This window comes from Siniperca chuatsi, linkage group LG2 (assembly GCF_020085105.1).
Source record: "Siniperca chuatsi isolate FFG_IHB_CAS linkage group LG2, ASM2008510v1, whole genome shotgun sequence".
Taxonomy (NCBI): domain Eukaryota; kingdom Metazoa; phylum Chordata; class Actinopteri; order Centrarchiformes; family Sinipercidae; genus Siniperca; species Siniperca chuatsi.
Window position 1 is genome coordinate 31,913,387 of NC_058043.1, and position 17,317 is coordinate 31,930,703.

The following is a 17,317-nucleotide window of genomic DNA, read 5'->3' on the forward strand; positions in this document are numbered from 1 at the left end:
AAAATAGCCCCAAACAAAATCTTCTCCTGTTTGAGAAACATTAGCTAAAAACTACAGTGACCAGCTGTTTTAGGAAATTACTGAGCTCAAAAATGAAACTATAGATCTGTGAGCCGTTTTTAAAGATTTACATTTTCAGTAGAAACTAATGGGCTTGGGACAGAGAACCACAAACAGGGTAGGGAAATTAGAAAGTGTTGACAGATGGATTGAAACACATTTGGTTTTGGTATTTTCATGGATTTTGTTGACAATTAGAAAAATAGAGACCAGCCTCATTCTTTAAATATGGAAAAATCAAACAACATAGACTAAGAATCTAATATAACATTCAGTGCCTACACACACGTTTGATAGTTTTTGCTACTTGGTGCTACACAGGCTCCAATATTACAGTGAATGATGTAATATGGTCCAATGCAGCACCTTACAGGCTAAAGCTGTGTGCTACTGTGTGTTTGCTTTTTAAATCTTGATGCTTTACAGCAATCATAAAATTCCTTGAAAATTATTCTGTGGGATGTATTCCAAACAGGGAATAAGGACCATTCTCTGGTTAACTGAGGGAATTTATTTCAAATGTGTCACTTTACTGTAAACAGTGTTTTACAACTAGGAGTAGAGCTCACTTACAGACAGAATCCATGTAAGGGTGCCCTTTTGGTTTACATTATCACCTAAAATTAAGTGTACTTGATTGCAACCTACTATCACTCAATTACAAATTGTATTTATCTGAATGTCAAACAGACAAATAAAGTAGGCATATATTTTAAATTATCATCAGTTGAGAATCATTCAAAATGCTTTGATTGTATTAATCTGTAACGCTAGTCCTTCACTAGAGTAGCAACTATAAAAACAAAAATCAGGAAGAAGGAGCATAGTTCATGGAAGCTGACTTAACATAGAAAAGTTGTGGAAGTTTACATCAGGTGGGGAAACTTTTGTTTTTTCTCGCTTGCTTAACAGCTGATTGGTTGGGTGTTGTCATGGAGATGACATGACATGACCGAGAGGAGGTTCAACTGGAATAAAAGCCAGTGTATTTATGATGGAGAGCAGAGCGGCTGGCCTCAAGTCACAGCCAGATATTACACGCTGGAGAGATTCCTCCGGTCCTGTGGTCTCATACACTCCAGCTAAAGCTGCGGCCAGATATGACAAGTTGCTGCGACGTTAGAATGACTCTGATATCTCCTCTGTGAACGGACTGTAGCCTACCGGACTCTGCTTTGCGCACCTGCGTCTCAGCCAGGATGATGGAGTTGAAGGTGGAGAGCTGCTGGCAGCGTCTGCTCAGGCTGCTCCTCCTGCTCTGCTTCATGACTCTCCACAGCTCGGCCATCGAGACCGGTAAGACTTCAACCAGCGGACACACCGACTGGAAACACTTTTCTCTCACTGATTGATAACGTTTTGAAAGTAGCGAAAGTTTGCCTGCTATTTCTGTATCTTGACTAAATGTCTAATAATGTATTATCTGAAAAATTAAGTTAGCCTATATTTTACCTAAATCTGTCACAGTGTGAGTTATTCCGTCAGAAAGCATTTAGGTAAAACGTAATTTTATTGTAAAATACATTTGATACAATGGGATGACTATGAGTTGAATTTTTTTGCCATTTGACACTCAATACTTTAGTGAATATTATAACATTTGGATATTGAGACAATGCTATATGATAATATTATATCACCCACCCCTACATAGTAGTAAAAGTAGAAGTACTACAATTGTGATAGTAAGGAAGGGTAGTAGGCTATAACAGAAATAGTAGTAGTAACTGACTGAAGCATTGTTTATGTGATGCAAAATATATCTCAAAAACAGTTTTTATTCTACACACCATACACATTTTTCTGTAATTATGCACTGCTCATGAGATGTGTAGTTTGACTTCTTTTGTTTAAGTTTAAAGGACCATACCAATGTGTTCAGTAGACATCATATATACTTCACATTTCTGCTGACCATTTTAAATGCAGGCTTTACTTTTATAGATTCTTTGATGTATTTTTCTGCAGTTCTATGCAGCCATTGATTTCCATTCTTTTCTGGATGGTATAAATATAAATTAGCATACTCAAACTTACTTTAGTTGTGTAATCCATCGCATTAAATACTAAGTTTGCATCAACGTTTGTTAAAGTTGCAATATTGTTTTCAATAATGCTGTATAAATGCAGATTGAAAAGTTTTCGCTGCATTCCAATTTCAACAAAAAATGAATGCAAGCTTGGTGTTCACTATGATACACAACTTAAGCAAGTTTGTTCATATATTTTCATATTATACGAAAATTAATACAAACCAAAGGACTCTAGGAACAATAGAAAAAATACATCAGAATTATATTGAGGTAGCTCTCACTTTAATATGTATCTTGTATTAAAACATTGTAGGCAGTGTTGCAAATTAATTAGTGTTAATGTTAGAACTGGATTTTAAAAAATATTCATCAAATTATTATTAAGTATTAAATTTTCTGAATAAGCCAAAGGCAAATATTCCTTTTTGTATATGCAGGTTCTAACATTTTCAGATAAAATATAATATACATATCATGATAGATATTGATATTGTGATATAAAATTGCATATGATGTGATACAAGATATTTTTCCATATGGCTCACCCTTGCTGTAGCCCATTACACCAGTTAATTCACTGTACTGTTAATATACTTTGGCATACAGAAGGACTGAATCAGTTTAAGTGTAAAGTGATATAATGGAAGCCTGTGTTGAGTCACCGGTGTTAGGATAACACACAGTAAGGATGCTGCCCTTTTCCACACAATGCTGTATGGACTCCATTTACAATGATAGTGTTTAAAAAGAGTTGAATTTTTAGCCTGCAAAAATCTTTATTAGGGTCTCGGTGTCCTCTGGTCACCCATGTTTTAGACAATGTTCCCTGAGGCTTTGTATTTACTTGTCTGGTGCAGAGGGGATGAGCTGTTTCCCACCAACAGGGGCTCCCAGGCTTTGGGACATTCCTGGAGGTCAGTGCAGGAGGATCTAGTTGTCTCCCAGGGAAACGGAGCTAATAAACTCCAGGGGTGATCATAAATTTTCTCATTATTTGGCCTGCGGCCCAGAGGCAGGGTGTCTGGGTGGGGGCTGCTGGAGCCGGATCTGCCCACCCATTTGTCCTGGTCCTGCCTGTGGATGAGCAGTGAGCTGCTTCTCAAACAATGACCACGCTGATCATATGGCTAATGCAGACTAGGTTTACACTTTGGATTACATTTTTGCACAAAAAGGGTACTGTGGATTTTGACCTCACTTATATTGGAGCAAATTAGGAAGGGATCTTTTAATGGCTATAAAAGGAGGAATGATTACAGCAAGCAAAACCTGTTTCAATGTTCAAATAGACACCTGACTATTGTTTGTAGACAGACTCGAAAAATAGTCGACCTATCCTTTAACATTAAAATTAAACAGATAAAATAATAAACAGAACACACAATACCAACAAACATTAAAAAGGTCTAGAAAGAAAGTGCGAGACACAAAACTAATGCAGATCACAAGTACATTTCTGTCCTTGACAACAGTCTATGCTCTCTAGTTCCTCTGAGATATAACGCTTGTTTCCCAAGAAGGAATGCCTCAACTGTGGAAGATCAAACATTATTCAGACTTGTTGTCACACATTCCAGATTTCCTATGCTCAGTAATGTTTTTTATCTAAAGCAATTGCACTCAAGATTAATCCAGGATTTTAAGCAGCCACAAAACCATAAAATAACACTCTGATGTATTAACTTAAGATTGATATGAGAATCACCATCAAGGAGACACAGATAATGGTCAGAAATATAGAGAATATTCAGCAAAACTCCCAAAACATATGAAGACGCATTCTTGTACAGTTAAAATTACATAGATGAGAAATGTAGATGGGTTGTAGTTTCATATGGAATCTTCTGTACGGTGCTGCATATGCTCTATGAGTAACTTCAAGTTGGTGCGCAAGGTTTTCAAATGTTATATTATGTTCAACCATATTGCAATCAGCTTCTTGACTGAAATCCTGTAACTCCCTGTTCCATAATGATGTAACGGGAGGAGACTTTTTAGTATGTCCAATAAGCTTATTGTAAATCACAGAACATAGGGAGGTGGATGCTAGCATAATTTCCTGCTGAAGTCCCCTCGAGCAAGGCACCAATGCATAGATGTACCAAGTGTTAATGCAGGTCTTTTGTGTCGCTACAAATTAATAGTTTTACGTATTGACTAACACTTTACAACAGCCCTATGATATGAATGGAGGCTGAGAGTAGTCATGGTTGCTAAAAATATTTTAGCCCGTTGCCCGTTGTCTCTGAGGATTCTGTCACAGGTGTCTTTTCGTTGTCAGTGAATGTGGTGGACTTCTGTGGCCAGACAATCCAGGGTGATGGCATGATCGTCAACTCGCACCAGGAATCTAAGAAGTACTACTTTGTGACCATGGGGACTGACTGCCACCTCACCATGCAGGCCAGCTCTCCTAAAGACAAGGTCCAGTTCCACTTCCGCTTCTTCCTGGTCTACAGTTTGCTACGAGTGGCCCCTCTGAGCCCCGCCCCTCTCTTCCCAGAGTCCCCTCGTGGCTCCGTGCCTCTCAACCCCAGGCTGGAGCCCACCTTTGGTGAAAGCTCAGGGGACCCGTGTCATGCCGGCTCATACGTTCAGTTTTATGATGGACGGGAAAGGAGCTCGCCTCCCCTCGGTCCTCCTCTTTGTGGGAAGAGCCCGCCCCGGCCGGTGCTGTCCACAGGAAACTACCTGACCCTGAGGCTGGTGACCCGGGGGACTCAGCCCAGAGTCGACTTTGTGGGGGACTTCACGTCCTTCAGACTGGGTAAGAAAGACACAAACATCCATTCATTCCACAGATGCTTAGTGTCTCTTACAGGCACTTTTATGAGATATGCATACATAAACTAATGTATGATGATGGTATAATTATCCTGATGTCCTGAAATCAGAAAATAATGGATGAGGTCCATCTTGGAGTGCATTATCACTCTCATACAATAGCCACTTAACTTAAAGGTACGTTCCATCATCATCTATCCAAGTGTGTTTGTAGCCGGATTAACACATGGGTAGGTTTGTTTTACTAGTGAAAGTTAACTGGTAACGTAGCATGAAACTGTATTATTTCTTTGTTTAGAAACAAATAGCTAAAATAGTATACTACATGGTGATTGCACCAGAGAGAAAAAACAACTTTACCATTAATTACACTCATACGCAACCTTATACTCAATATGAGGTTCAGGTGACAAATACATTTTGCATTAACATCCTCCTTCCTCCAAGACATGCACATTGATTTAGCTTTGACAGCATTTAGCACAAATATTCTTCACAAAGGTTTCAATTATTCATTACCTTAAAGGTAGAGCAGAACTATACATATAATGCCATTCATAAAACTATGCAAACTATACAAATCATCTGGGCAGTCTATTAAGAAAACATGCAAGTAGCTATGGTGTAATATTTTCTGTCAAAAACTGGTTATTTTGATTGTTTGATCCCTATAAATGAATTATTCTCTACATTACTGTCCAATATTTTATAATATAAGTGTACAATAATATTGTTCCTGTGTGTTCTATTGGTTTCACTTAATTTAAGTACGCAATGAAAATATACTTGCAGATACTCAGAAACTTACTTTAGCTATGTAATCCATCGCACACGTTACCGTATGGTTGCACGGAAATTGGTTGCTGAAATTTCACAGTAGCATATAGTACACACAACAAACAACACATGCATCTGGATTGCACTGGACTAGTGGCACAACTTGAAAAGCTTACTCATGGTGTGTTCATGTGATGCTTTGAGTTTTCTGCTGAACAGCGTTGCATTGAACAAAATCCACAAGAAACACAATCAGCAAACATGTTACCTCAATGAACGTAAATGTAACTCCAAGCTCAATGCATTAAAATGTAGCTGTTCGATGTTGCACTGTGCTATACTTCATGAGTATAATAGCTGATTGTAGAACAATAGGTTGAATGTATCCCAACATGGTTGTCTCTGGCTTCATACAAATACAAAAGTGCCAATTTTAATTGAAAGTTGGCCGATGACTGGGCATAAAACTAATGCCCAGCCGTGGTATGGCTTGGAATATTTGCATTCTACCACACTGGTAACTATCAAGCCAACAACAGACAGGTCTTATGTTAATCAGCCTGCACAGCATCAGAGATTTCAAATGTTTTGATGACTTTTTGTGCTCTTCACCAAGTGCATGAGGATGTAGGTGAGTTCTGTAATATTCCTAATGGTTTTGTGTATTCCACAAGAAACTTTTGCACCAGCAAAAGGCAAATAAGAAGAACGCTAACAAAACATTTATGTAAACAAATCAGCTTTGAAAATGCTTTATGAGAATGGAAATGCATTCCACATGTTTGTTAGCACTCAAGAATTACAGTTTTTTGTTTATTAGAAAACTCTATAATCGGCCATATTTTCTTTTTGCTTTAAATCTCAATTAATGGGACTCTTTAACTCCACTCACAGCTGTAAAGTTTTCATGACTGACTCACATCCTCCCTGTCTTGCCCTGATCCCTCAATTGTTATCTTCCTCTTCAGGTTTTAACCAATCAGAGTGCAGCAGTGAGCCATATTTCACCTGCAGGAATGGCAAGTGTATCCCTCTTGGTCTGGTGTGTGATGATAAAGGCATTGACAACTGTGGGGATGGAAGTGACCTGGAGGAAAACCTGACTACGGGTTGTAAAGGTCAGTTAGGGGATGAGGTGATGCTGATATTTAAACATACAGTCCCTGTTTTTATTACAGCATGCTGAAAATCTCACAGTTAATGCTTTAAAACTAAGTTTCAGAATCTCAGTGTTGGGAGAAAAATCTTTGATTTTGGCACACTATAACACATTTAAAGGGCTGTCTTTAGAGTACAACAAAATGGCATTTCCTACCATTTAATAGTTTACCTAAATGTGTCTTTCATCAGCAGGTCAGCTTTTACCTCCTGAACCTCCACCGCCAATAGCAACCCCACCCCCACCTTTTGTGAATCCACCCACGGTGCCAATTCGTTCACATATGAACTGTGGCATGCCAGACAGCGCTCCCAGTCATGAGTCAGTAACAGGTGAGTAACCATTGCGGCATAATAGATATTTATTAATTATTTATTAATAAATGGTAGAAACACTCTCCACTGGCAGAAATCAATCAATGTGTAATACACTATGCTTATGTCCTGCAGTCAACAAATTAACTAAGTGACCATTTGGATGCAAAGTGTCCTGATGACTGGGCATAAAACTAATGGAGGTGACCACTGAGTTGTTAATTTCACCTAAAGACTCATAACCCAATAAATGGTGATGGATTCTCTTGGCAGAGAGCAGCCTTTTGAGTGATCTCTCTATTCTAACGTCAGAGGTGCAAACAGAGACTGTCTGGACCAGCCTGTCAGCTTCTGATTGCTTTTAAGACCCAGCCAAGTCTGGCCTAAGAAAACAGCTTTTCTTCTGTTCTGACTCTTCAACTGAGAGTGGGAGAAGGGGATTCACATTCGCCTGCTGTGCAAATTGCCAGCTGTTTATTAACTGAGATACATTTCAATGCACGCTGGTCTGACCACAGTGCCCCAAGCCCATTGGTCACAACTGAAGACATAAATCTAAATGTAGTTTTTGAATGGTGTGCGAGCCTTCCTCAGTCTGTTGCAGCTTGTGGTGGCAGTGTACAGACTGAAGAGCTCACACCCTAAAATTGTCAGAAGTAGTTTTTGAATCCAATTCCATGTAGAAAACGTGGAGCTGCCAGTGGCGTTATATAATTGTTTCCCACCTGTGTAATAACTTAAATTAAATATGGCTGCCATGTGAATAAAGAGAATTGTATTTTGCCCCTCTTATCCCCAGACTCCCCGGCCTCCCTGTCCCTGTTGGTTCTCTACATCATCCTGGGTGTGGTGGCGGGCGGTGTGGTGCTCTGCTGGTGCTGCTGGTCACCCGGCTGGTTCCTGTGGCGCGTCAGCATCTGTCGCTTCTTACCCTGCTGCAACTCAGCCTGTGCCTCCTGCCAGCTCTGCGCCCGCAACTGCACCCACAGCAAGGAGCACCGACTGGCAAAAGTCACCCCACACACACCGGTAAACGGGACCACGACAGGCACGGCGGCCGCCACCAACAGTGCTGATGAAAATGTTACCACAGCGGCTGTTTAGAGCAGAGGGACTGTCCGGTTGATCACTTTTGGCATACATAGGCGTGGGTGCAACATGCTGATGCTGAGCTGTGATCAGTGGTGAAGGTTGGACTGAACATACCTGAACGGTTTTGGTTAAACTGTGGTTTGTGTGCTTTAAATGTGATGATGCAAGTGATGAGACTGCTGTGTTTGTGAAGGTAAAGCAGGGTACAGTATGACTATGGATTGTATGAAAAGTATGAACATATCTAAAAGGATAGGATTACGAAACTTTTTTTGTTCACAGCACATTTCACCTCGCAGCACATTCTGTTTAAGATACTGCTTATGAAGTTTGAGAAGTGCAGCCTTTAATGCTTGGCCAGTTTTCAGAAAAGACAATGAAGAATGTTAAGTTGTTAGTGTGAACAATTTTTAGTCATACATTGGTTTGTTTCTTATAAATGTGCTTTTCTGTCTTTGAAGGAACAATTTAGTCGTGCAGTGAAAATTCACTTCCAGTCCACAGCTTTGACCAAAAGTTTGCCTTGGACACATGCTGAGGAAACTGCCCAAGAACTACAAAGTCACCCACCTGGTGACAACAGCTGTTCTCCCTCAGGGAAATACCTTCAAACTTTCCACTCTCCTCCCAGCAGTCCACTGTTTTTCCACATATAAGCCAATGTGAAGTTTGGACAATGGAACACAAAGTCATCCAGTGTCTAGCAGTTTACATTTTGTAGGGGAAAAAACTGTGGTAATTAAGTATGAACTTCTAACGTGCTGTTGTGTACACAAATAAACATATGACAAATTACCACAGAACTTCTTGCTAATTAACCAACTTAAATCAATCAAGTATTGTCAACATTAGTAGTTGTGGTGGGCAACTGAAAAATTACATGATGAAAATAAAAACCAGTATTGCACCGATAATTTGCAATTACAGTAAAAACAAGGTGAAGAAAGTAGAATTAAATTACATATTAGCCTGAAACAATAAAGATATGAATTATTTAACAAAATATCAATGATTTGACAAACAATCTTCACCATTATTCCATCAGTGTTTGTAGTGGTGTGATTTGTTGTCTTTTAATGTTCACTGGCCAAAGTGTTAATCATAAACAGCCCCTCTACCATCTCCTGAAGTGTTCAAGGCAAACTATGGTTGTCATCTCCTAAACTATTTAAGTCCTGACTGTATTTCAGCCTGCCTGTTTTCCACCAATGTGTAAAGTTTGTCTGATGGTGAAGCTCATCAGGACTGGTAAACATATATACATGGTTTGAGATTTATGTTGTAAATTGTTCATCAAATCAAATCTGTTTTTCTTATGTAGTGGTTATGTCTTTATGCCTGTTTTTTAGAGATTGAAAAGTCAGTTTGTTGATCAGTTGGTCAGTCCACGACTTTGATCCAGACTGAAATATCTCAACAACTTGGACCATGAAATGTGGTACAGATATCTGTGGTGCCCAGAGGAGAAACCCTAATGACTTTCCTCCAGCGCCACCATGAGGTTCACATTTGTCATTTTGAGTGAGATGTCTCTCTGAATGGATTAGCATTACTTTTGGTATACACATTCATGTCACCCTTATGTTGAATTGTAATAACTTTGGAGATCCTCTGACTTTTCATCTTGTGTCAAATGTTTTATGTTTACTTTATGCCCAAATACCTGCAAAACCAATGTCAGCCTCAGCTGTACTTTGTGTTTAGTACTAATTAGCAAATAGTAGCATGCTAACATGCTAAATAAAGATAGTGAACATGGTAAAAGTTATACCTGCCAAACATCATAATGTTAATTGTCATTATGAGCATGTTAGCATGCTTACTTTAGCATTTGGCTCAAAGCATCACTGTACTAAGACAGCCACACAGCAGCTCTGTGTAGTATGGCTATGGACTCTTAGTCTTGTTAGACAACCATTAATGTTGTCTCTAAAAACAAGTTAGAATTCAAGAGTAACTATAATAATATATAATATAATAAGCAATTATACTCTCAAGCCCGTTTTTTTATCATTTAATGTTTGCCAATTCCAACACCCCACATACAATACATGGACACCTGAGGATTACCCATATGTGACTGGTAAACATATCATTCCAAAAGCATGGGCATTAATGTGCTGTTATACCAGTCTCTACTGATGTAGTGTTAGGATTGATTTAACTTCATTGGAACTAAGGGGACCTATTCAAAACCAGGAAAAAAAGAGCCAGACAAAAAGTGCACATAAGTATGTGGAGAGGGGTGTCTACATACTTTTACTTTTAGTGTAATAATTTGTTTGTGTGAATCATAAAAGTTTATACAAAAAAGAAATGGAAATGAGGATGTGAACTAACCAAACCAACAGATAATGTACATCTGTTGCCATGAAGTGAATCAAAATGCGGGGGTTGATATCTTTCTAGCAGAATCCTCTGTTCTCTCTCAGGCTTCATATACAATAAAGAGTATGGTAGAGTCAATCCCCCTGTGTTCTCCTTTTACCCAGATTGATGCTCCATGTGAGGGGCAACCTGTGTTCATGTGTCCACCAGGCAAACTTTCTTTGTGGCATCCTCTAGATGGAGTAGCTCCATAGCCTTTCCTCCCATTGCCATATTGTGTGTTGTTTACACAGAGCCCCCTGTACTGTCTTTAGAGATCTTGACGTGTGTCCTTGGTAAGGCATAAGGCCATATGCTTAAACAAACAATGTGGTTCTGACCTCCAGGTTGCCAGGCTGCAGCACATTGAAGTATGCAGACTTCTTTATCCATCTCACTTTCTGCTGAGACCGTACAGGAATACACGTGCAACTGTACACCCATCAGACAACACACACACACCAAGTACAGTATACATCCACTTAACTCACACACACTCAGACATGCATGTGCGTCACTCTGTGGAAAAGGTCAGCGCTCCAGCTGGATGTTCATGTCAACAAGACTTTTCTCACATTTTACTGTAAGCTTACATTTAATGAGCATTGAACAAAAAGATTTGCTTGAAATATTATAGAAATAACAAAGAATATTTTCTATTCTAAGACATTATAGTGTTGTTTTCAGTTTTTTCAAGTCAGTGCTTACATATTGTGTCAGTCTTTGTTATGTACATACTGTAATGTTTTAATAAATGCTGTAAAAGAGAAATGTACTGCTGTTTCTTAACGCCAAGATTTTCCCCATACAACTGCTTGAAATTTTGGGAGTAAAATAAAAGTTTTCACAATGTATGAATGTATGTATCGCATACAGTAAATTTTGTCACTTGTTTGAAGCTAAACACTGCTTACACTGAGTGAAGTATTCAAACTCAAGATGCTACATCAAACGGGAAATATTCTTCATTTGACTTTACAATAAAGTTCTGTGAGTTTGAACAAATCTTGTCCACACATTAGTTTGTTATGTTTGTCCCACTTGCAGGTCAGTTTCTGTTAAACTGCTGAGAGATACATTTTTAACTGGTTAAAAAACAACTAAAATGACTCTCTGTGCCATACATGGTGCTTTTAAAGCCAAGCACAGAATTCAAACCAGGATGTAATCACATCCTTGTCTGCACCACTGTGCAGTCTGTTCTTTATCTGACAGAGGCTGCTTGGTTGACACTGGGGAGGGCTTGGCAAAGTGTCAGCAGCTGCACACTGTGTGTGTGTTGCCTCTGGTATCCACGGGCAACCTTTCAAGTCAAATCTCTATGAAAGACAGAAAAAAACCTTTCACAACTCTTTTGTCGCTTTGATTTGACTTTCTGTAATTGACCTTTTGACCCCTAGTTAAATTGGTAAGTTGTGCAGCTGAAGGGTTCATAATTAGGTCAAATGTGTTACGACAAGGCAACATTTCTGCAGAGCCGTAATTCTGCAGAGAAAATATTTTTTGATGTTTTTAAGCAGACAGAAAAAGCACTTTAACTCAACTGTTTGCACATCTTTTAATTTGCTGAATAGACTTAAACAGAGTTTACCCACCTGCATAGTCTCATCTATCTATGTGACAAACTTACAGCTGTAAACAGCTATACAGCAGTAAAGAGAAGCCTTAAATTGGATTAAATCCCCCTTAAACAAAAAAAAAACTAATATTGAGGTATAAGATAAGAAACCTTAATGGGCAAAACAACTAAAATTGATCCTTAACATACCACAATGAAGCCCTGCTATCTGTGCTACCCAGTATGCCTTTGACTTTATGATTAAAGGGTTAACCACTTAATTTAAAGTATATTTACATGACCGATCCCCTAAGGGAAAACATGAAAATAAGTGATTAAAGGGACCTTGAGTATATTAAATTGTGTGTGTGCAGGAAGTCTGGAAAAGTTTTCAAATCTTTTCTGGTTTTATGTTGATCAGCTAGAGGTCATAGTTTGACATTATTCACCATTTACATTACATCACTGCCTTGAAGGACGTGCTGATTCACACACAGTTACACCTAACTGTTCAGGGGGGCTCATAGTCAGTTTAGGTCAACTGTGTTCAGAGATTAAGGGTTATCCATTTCAGCCCTCACATAGGCCATCACTCAAACTATTCTTAGATCAAAGTGTATCATGTTGACTTAGGGTTATATTGGCCTTCCACTCATGTGATCACGTGTCAGGTGGCATTGTACCATTGTCGCTGTGCTATCTCTGTGAGCCATGCTGCTGCATCTGTTAGTGACTCAGCTGAACTGTCCTGTGACGCTATAAAACCTGCAGTCAGCCGTCAAAACACCAGGAGCTCAGGGCAAACAGTCAGCACTACAGTGTATCACAGACTCCGAAGGGCCAGCTAACCATACTTAGCCACACCACCTAAACTTGGCGCTCGACTGGAGCTCACTGATTATAGATTTACATTTGGAGTTTTATTTAATGCTCATTCTGTAAAACTTCAGTTCATGGTGTTGATGTAGGTGACTGACTGTGAGGACAATCTAATTTTCAGGATGTACATACGTAGTAGATGCAACTTTGGCAGCAGTTGTATCTGTGTGGATAGTATCTATCAGCTTCAATGAGCTTCACTCGTCACTCAGTTTTTGCAGATTTACAGCTCTTTCAGTTTGATGATTGATACTTGTATCCATCCGCTGACTTGTCCTTTTCAATCAGCCTTTTGCATAGTTGCTTGAGGTGTTCCTTTATCTTTCTGGTGTAGTTTTTGCAGCAACACTGACTCACCAAAAGTTCAGATGCAGGTCTATTTATAATACAATCAGTTGAAACCCCTTTAGCATTAATAATGGCTACATTATATTCAGGTATTGCAGTTCCAGAGCCCTGATCTTATGCATTCTGACTTAATTACATTTAAATGGAAGAAAGCCATTATTAATATTAGGTGCTACACCTGTGCCTTCCTGCTAAGACAAGACAAAACATTTGCTGTGGGAAAAAGTCCATAATGATGCTTAAGTGAGCCCAAAGAAAGAGTAGATGACGTGTTGGTTTAACTGGTTGAACACAAATATTGCATATAAAAATGCACATAACAAACATGCAAACAGATGGACTACTAATACAATCTCATATACTGTTTCTTTAACTTCCCCAATAAGCTTAATGCTCCAGTGATGTAAAATCTCATATCAATCTTTATCATGACAATACGTTTAGCTGCCGCACAACATCAGCAACAACTGACAGCAGCACACATTATCTAACCACCACAACATCAATTAAATAAAACGGAGGGAGCAATATAAATTCTCACACAGACCTTGCGCGTGCTGTGAGTAACGATTCATTAGGAGCAGCGCGCTCAGTGCACCACAAACTTTAATCAAGCATATCAGTGCTTAATCTCAGGATGTGTTGGGTAATAAAGTGTGCAGCAAAGGTTTGAAGGAATCAAGCCACACTTAATAAATAAAATTCACTTTATTGGTGTGAAATAAGATTGTATATTTACAGTGTTTGCATATAGCATAATATTTACAACAAACGTCCCTCTCAGTGAACACAGTATGTGGGTGGATCAGATACATCCACCAGCCAACAGGCGGCGCTACACAACAGTTTACCACAGCCAGGCAGACTCTCAACACCATGCTGCCTTCAGGTACTGAACAAAATGGACCCTGTAGAAAGTAGTTTTGTCTGTCTGCTGTTGTCCTTTTTCTTTTAGAAAGCAAACTTTGTGTTACAGCAGCAGAATGAAAAAAAAAAGAGGTTACACGGAGGACCTTAGAAGCCAAGTAGTTAGAACCGTCGGTTTGATTACGGCTGGTGACCTTTGTTGCTGTCCATCTGTCACTGTCAAATACTGTCCAATAAAGGTGAAAATGCCAAAAAAAAAATCTAGAAAAAAAAGTCTATGGAGCACACATAATGGGCGTTTTACTTATCATTCAGGGGTTTCATATCTTGTAACCCTGACTAAATTCATATTAACCTACAGACTACTGTTTGGTAAGGAGGGATTACTCCAGGGATGAATATGGGAGACATTTTTCAGTTTTACTTCTTAAATGTAGTGCACAAATGCACACAACTGTCTATGATTTGCATTTATCCATTTTCCAACAGGACTGTTTTTCAAGTAAATATACATTATTGTGACATTTAACAAATCCTACGTTTGCTGGGAACCCAGGGGAACTAATTGGAGGATCTCAGGGAACCACAAAAGCATTGCTCTAAATGAATTAATGTCAATTCACTTATATCATAGAATGTATTACTGACATGATTTCCATGCTCTCGTGACCGTAGGTCCTTGTAAGCTGCCACTGGGACCTTTGGGGGTGTCTGTCATTTCCAACAGCACTTGAAGGCATCATTAGTAGGCAGCACAGAATGGCAGGCAGCTCAAACACTTCTGTCTATAAAGCTTAAGAATATGTAGGTGTTGCACAGCTCATTGGTGGGGCAGGAGAAGTTCCCTAATAAATATGTCAAGTCACTTGGGGTTGACCCTTTTGGCTTTAGGAAGCGTGTAGCCGGTTGGCCATGCTCCGTTGGCTGAGTGTGTGAGTCTTGTAGGGGGTAGTGCTCTGGCTTGTGGCCCAATTTTCATGAGCCAGCTCCTCCTTCTCCAGCCCCCCCACACTGTGCTGTATCTCGGCCTCAACAGATCTCTGTTCCCGGGCCAACATGAGGACCATCTCTGTGTCCATCGGCTCAGCAGAGGAGAAAGGGTGACACACGGTCTCGACCAGGCCAATAACTGTCCCCAGCACTGCAAACACCGAGCCCAGCAGGTAGACCTTCAGTAAACCACGGCTAGGTTTCTGACTCAGCATCTCTTTGGCGAAGGGGATAAACTCCTGCATGCTTTCCATTTCCACTGGCTCTGCTTCAGCTGGGACGTAATGGTGGGCTGAAGGTTGTATGTAGACCTATTAAAAATGTGAACAAAAACTGTCTCAATGAAAAAAGAATTTTAAAAAAATTGAGGCATTAATCATGTAAATCTGGCAAACATTCGATGGTTCCAGCTGTTTTCAGATGTGCAGATATACCATTTATAAATGCAATACCTCTGGCTATTTAAACTGTTGGTCAAACTAAAAAAGCTATTTAAGATATCACTTTGGGTTCTGAGAACTTGTTGTTGTTGCAGCCATTAGACCAGGTCACAAATCAACTCTGAGATCTGCAGCAACAATGCAGCAGCATTAGAAACTGACCACTTTCATTGACATTGGAACATATTGAAATTTAGCCTATAGTTTAGTCAAGAATAAATACAAAAAACAAACCAAAAAATTCAACACAAAAAAAACATACATGTGTCAGATGTTGTCCTGGCTATTTGAAAATACACCAATGTAATATCCCAATATCTAATATCCCATTACTACGTTTAACACACATCATATACAGTTTTTTAAAACTGATGTTTCAAAAGAAAAATAATAACTTACTCTGATGTAGTTTGTTGTTTGTTCTAGCCACAGGTTCGCCTTACTCATGAGTTCCAGTTTGTGACAACACACCTTTACTGGATACTGTGGTTATTTATAGCCCCACTCTCTCCACCCACACAGTGACAGCTGCTGAATATTCATGAAGCATGGAGACTAGCCTCTGGAAACCAAAAAAAGCAGGCTTTGAGCCAGAAACTTTGATCCAGTTGTGTGTAGGCTGATTACACAGTTAACACTGCCACTAATGTTCTTACTCATATTCCATTAGGGTGTCTGTAGCATTCAAAAGTGAGTTTATAGTGACTGCTGTACTTTGAGTTAAATTCAATAGTGTATACAGTACCATACCACATGCAGTATTATACAAGAATGTTAGGAATTGTTAAGAAAACACAAGCAAATTGACAAAAAACTCAAGCAAATGAAGAAAGCACTTCCACCACTTAGATAACACATTTTTAAATCACATTCGGAAATACAAAACGCTGAAAAGTAGGGCACTAAAAACTGATGGGATAAGGCCAGTTGTATAGCCAATATCTCCAATAATATTGGTATCCTGCAATTAGGATGTTGAAACTGAAATAAATATACAAAATTAGCTCATTTTCGAACATCTCTGACAACTGGTTGATGTATTTCGTCAGTTTTTTGTTTCTTACAGAAATTTCCATTGTGCCCTGTACAACTTGCAGCACATTTCCGTAAGCTTTATGTGTTGTCAAATTGGTAAATGTCTTAATTTGCTGATATTTTATTTATTTGCAGCATTTTTTTTTGTCTAAATGCTGCCTATGTGTTGTCAAAGTGATAAAGATGTTTTCTTCAATTACTTGTGTTTTGTCTATTTGCATCTGTCTTCTTAAGTTGCAGTGCGTTGAGCAAACTTGGCCTCCATAATTAACTAAATTTATCTACAAAAATGTTTCTTGTTTAACACAATAAGCAGAGCTTAATTTGCCTTAACACAGCTTTACCTAAATATAACTGTGTGAAATCAACAAAATGATAATTTAATCATAAAATCCAGAAAACAAAACAAGCATTCAGTAGTTGACATTGTTGATACTGGTCTATACTCATATAGTAAGTATTAAGGTTCCATAGCGTTATATCCATAGTATTAAAGTTCCTAGCCCAACTAATGATATTATTTCTGCCTCAGAGAAGTGTTCGGCAAACTAATACTATGATAAGTATTCATAATTTACTAAATATGTTTCAAGGATTACTACAACTGATAGCAC

At 38.9% G+C, this 17,317-nt stretch overlaps 2 protein-coding genes across 3 annotated transcripts; one reads left to right on the plus strand and one right to left on the minus strand.

Annotated features, from left to right (window-relative positions):
- The first annotated feature begins 949 nt into the window (after positions 1-949).
- On the plus strand, positions 950-11,602 carry ldlrad2 (low density lipoprotein receptor class A domain containing 2). 2 transcript variants are annotated; one of them, XM_044212582.1, is made up of 5 exons: positions 950-1,356; positions 4,375-4,860; positions 6,623-6,772; positions 7,008-7,145; positions 7,927-11,602. In XM_044212582.1, the coding sequence occupies exons 1-5, from the start codon at positions 1,260-1,262 to the stop codon at positions 8,229-8,231; spliced, it is 1,176 nt and encodes a 391-aa protein (XP_044068517.1). In that variant the 5' UTR covers positions 950-1,259; the 3' UTR covers positions 8,232-11,602. The 2 variants fall into 2 exon arrangements, with proteins under 2 accessions (XP_044068517.1, XP_044068506.1); XM_044212571.1 differs by having other exon boundaries at positions 953-1,356; positions 7,005-7,145.
- Positions 11,603-14,060: 2,458 nt separating this feature from the next.
- Positions 14,061-16,163, minus strand: g0s2 (G0/G1 switch 2). Its single transcript, XM_044212596.1, has 2 exons — positions 16,068-16,163; positions 14,061-15,539 (listed from the first exon to the last, which is right to left on the minus strand). Exons 1-2 carry the CDS (start codon positions 16,113-16,115, stop codon positions 15,126-15,128), a joined length of 462 nt encoding a protein of 153 aa, XP_044068531.1. The 5' UTR covers positions 16,116-16,163; the 3' UTR covers positions 14,061-15,125.
- Positions 16,164-17,317: the final 1,154 nt, after the last annotated feature.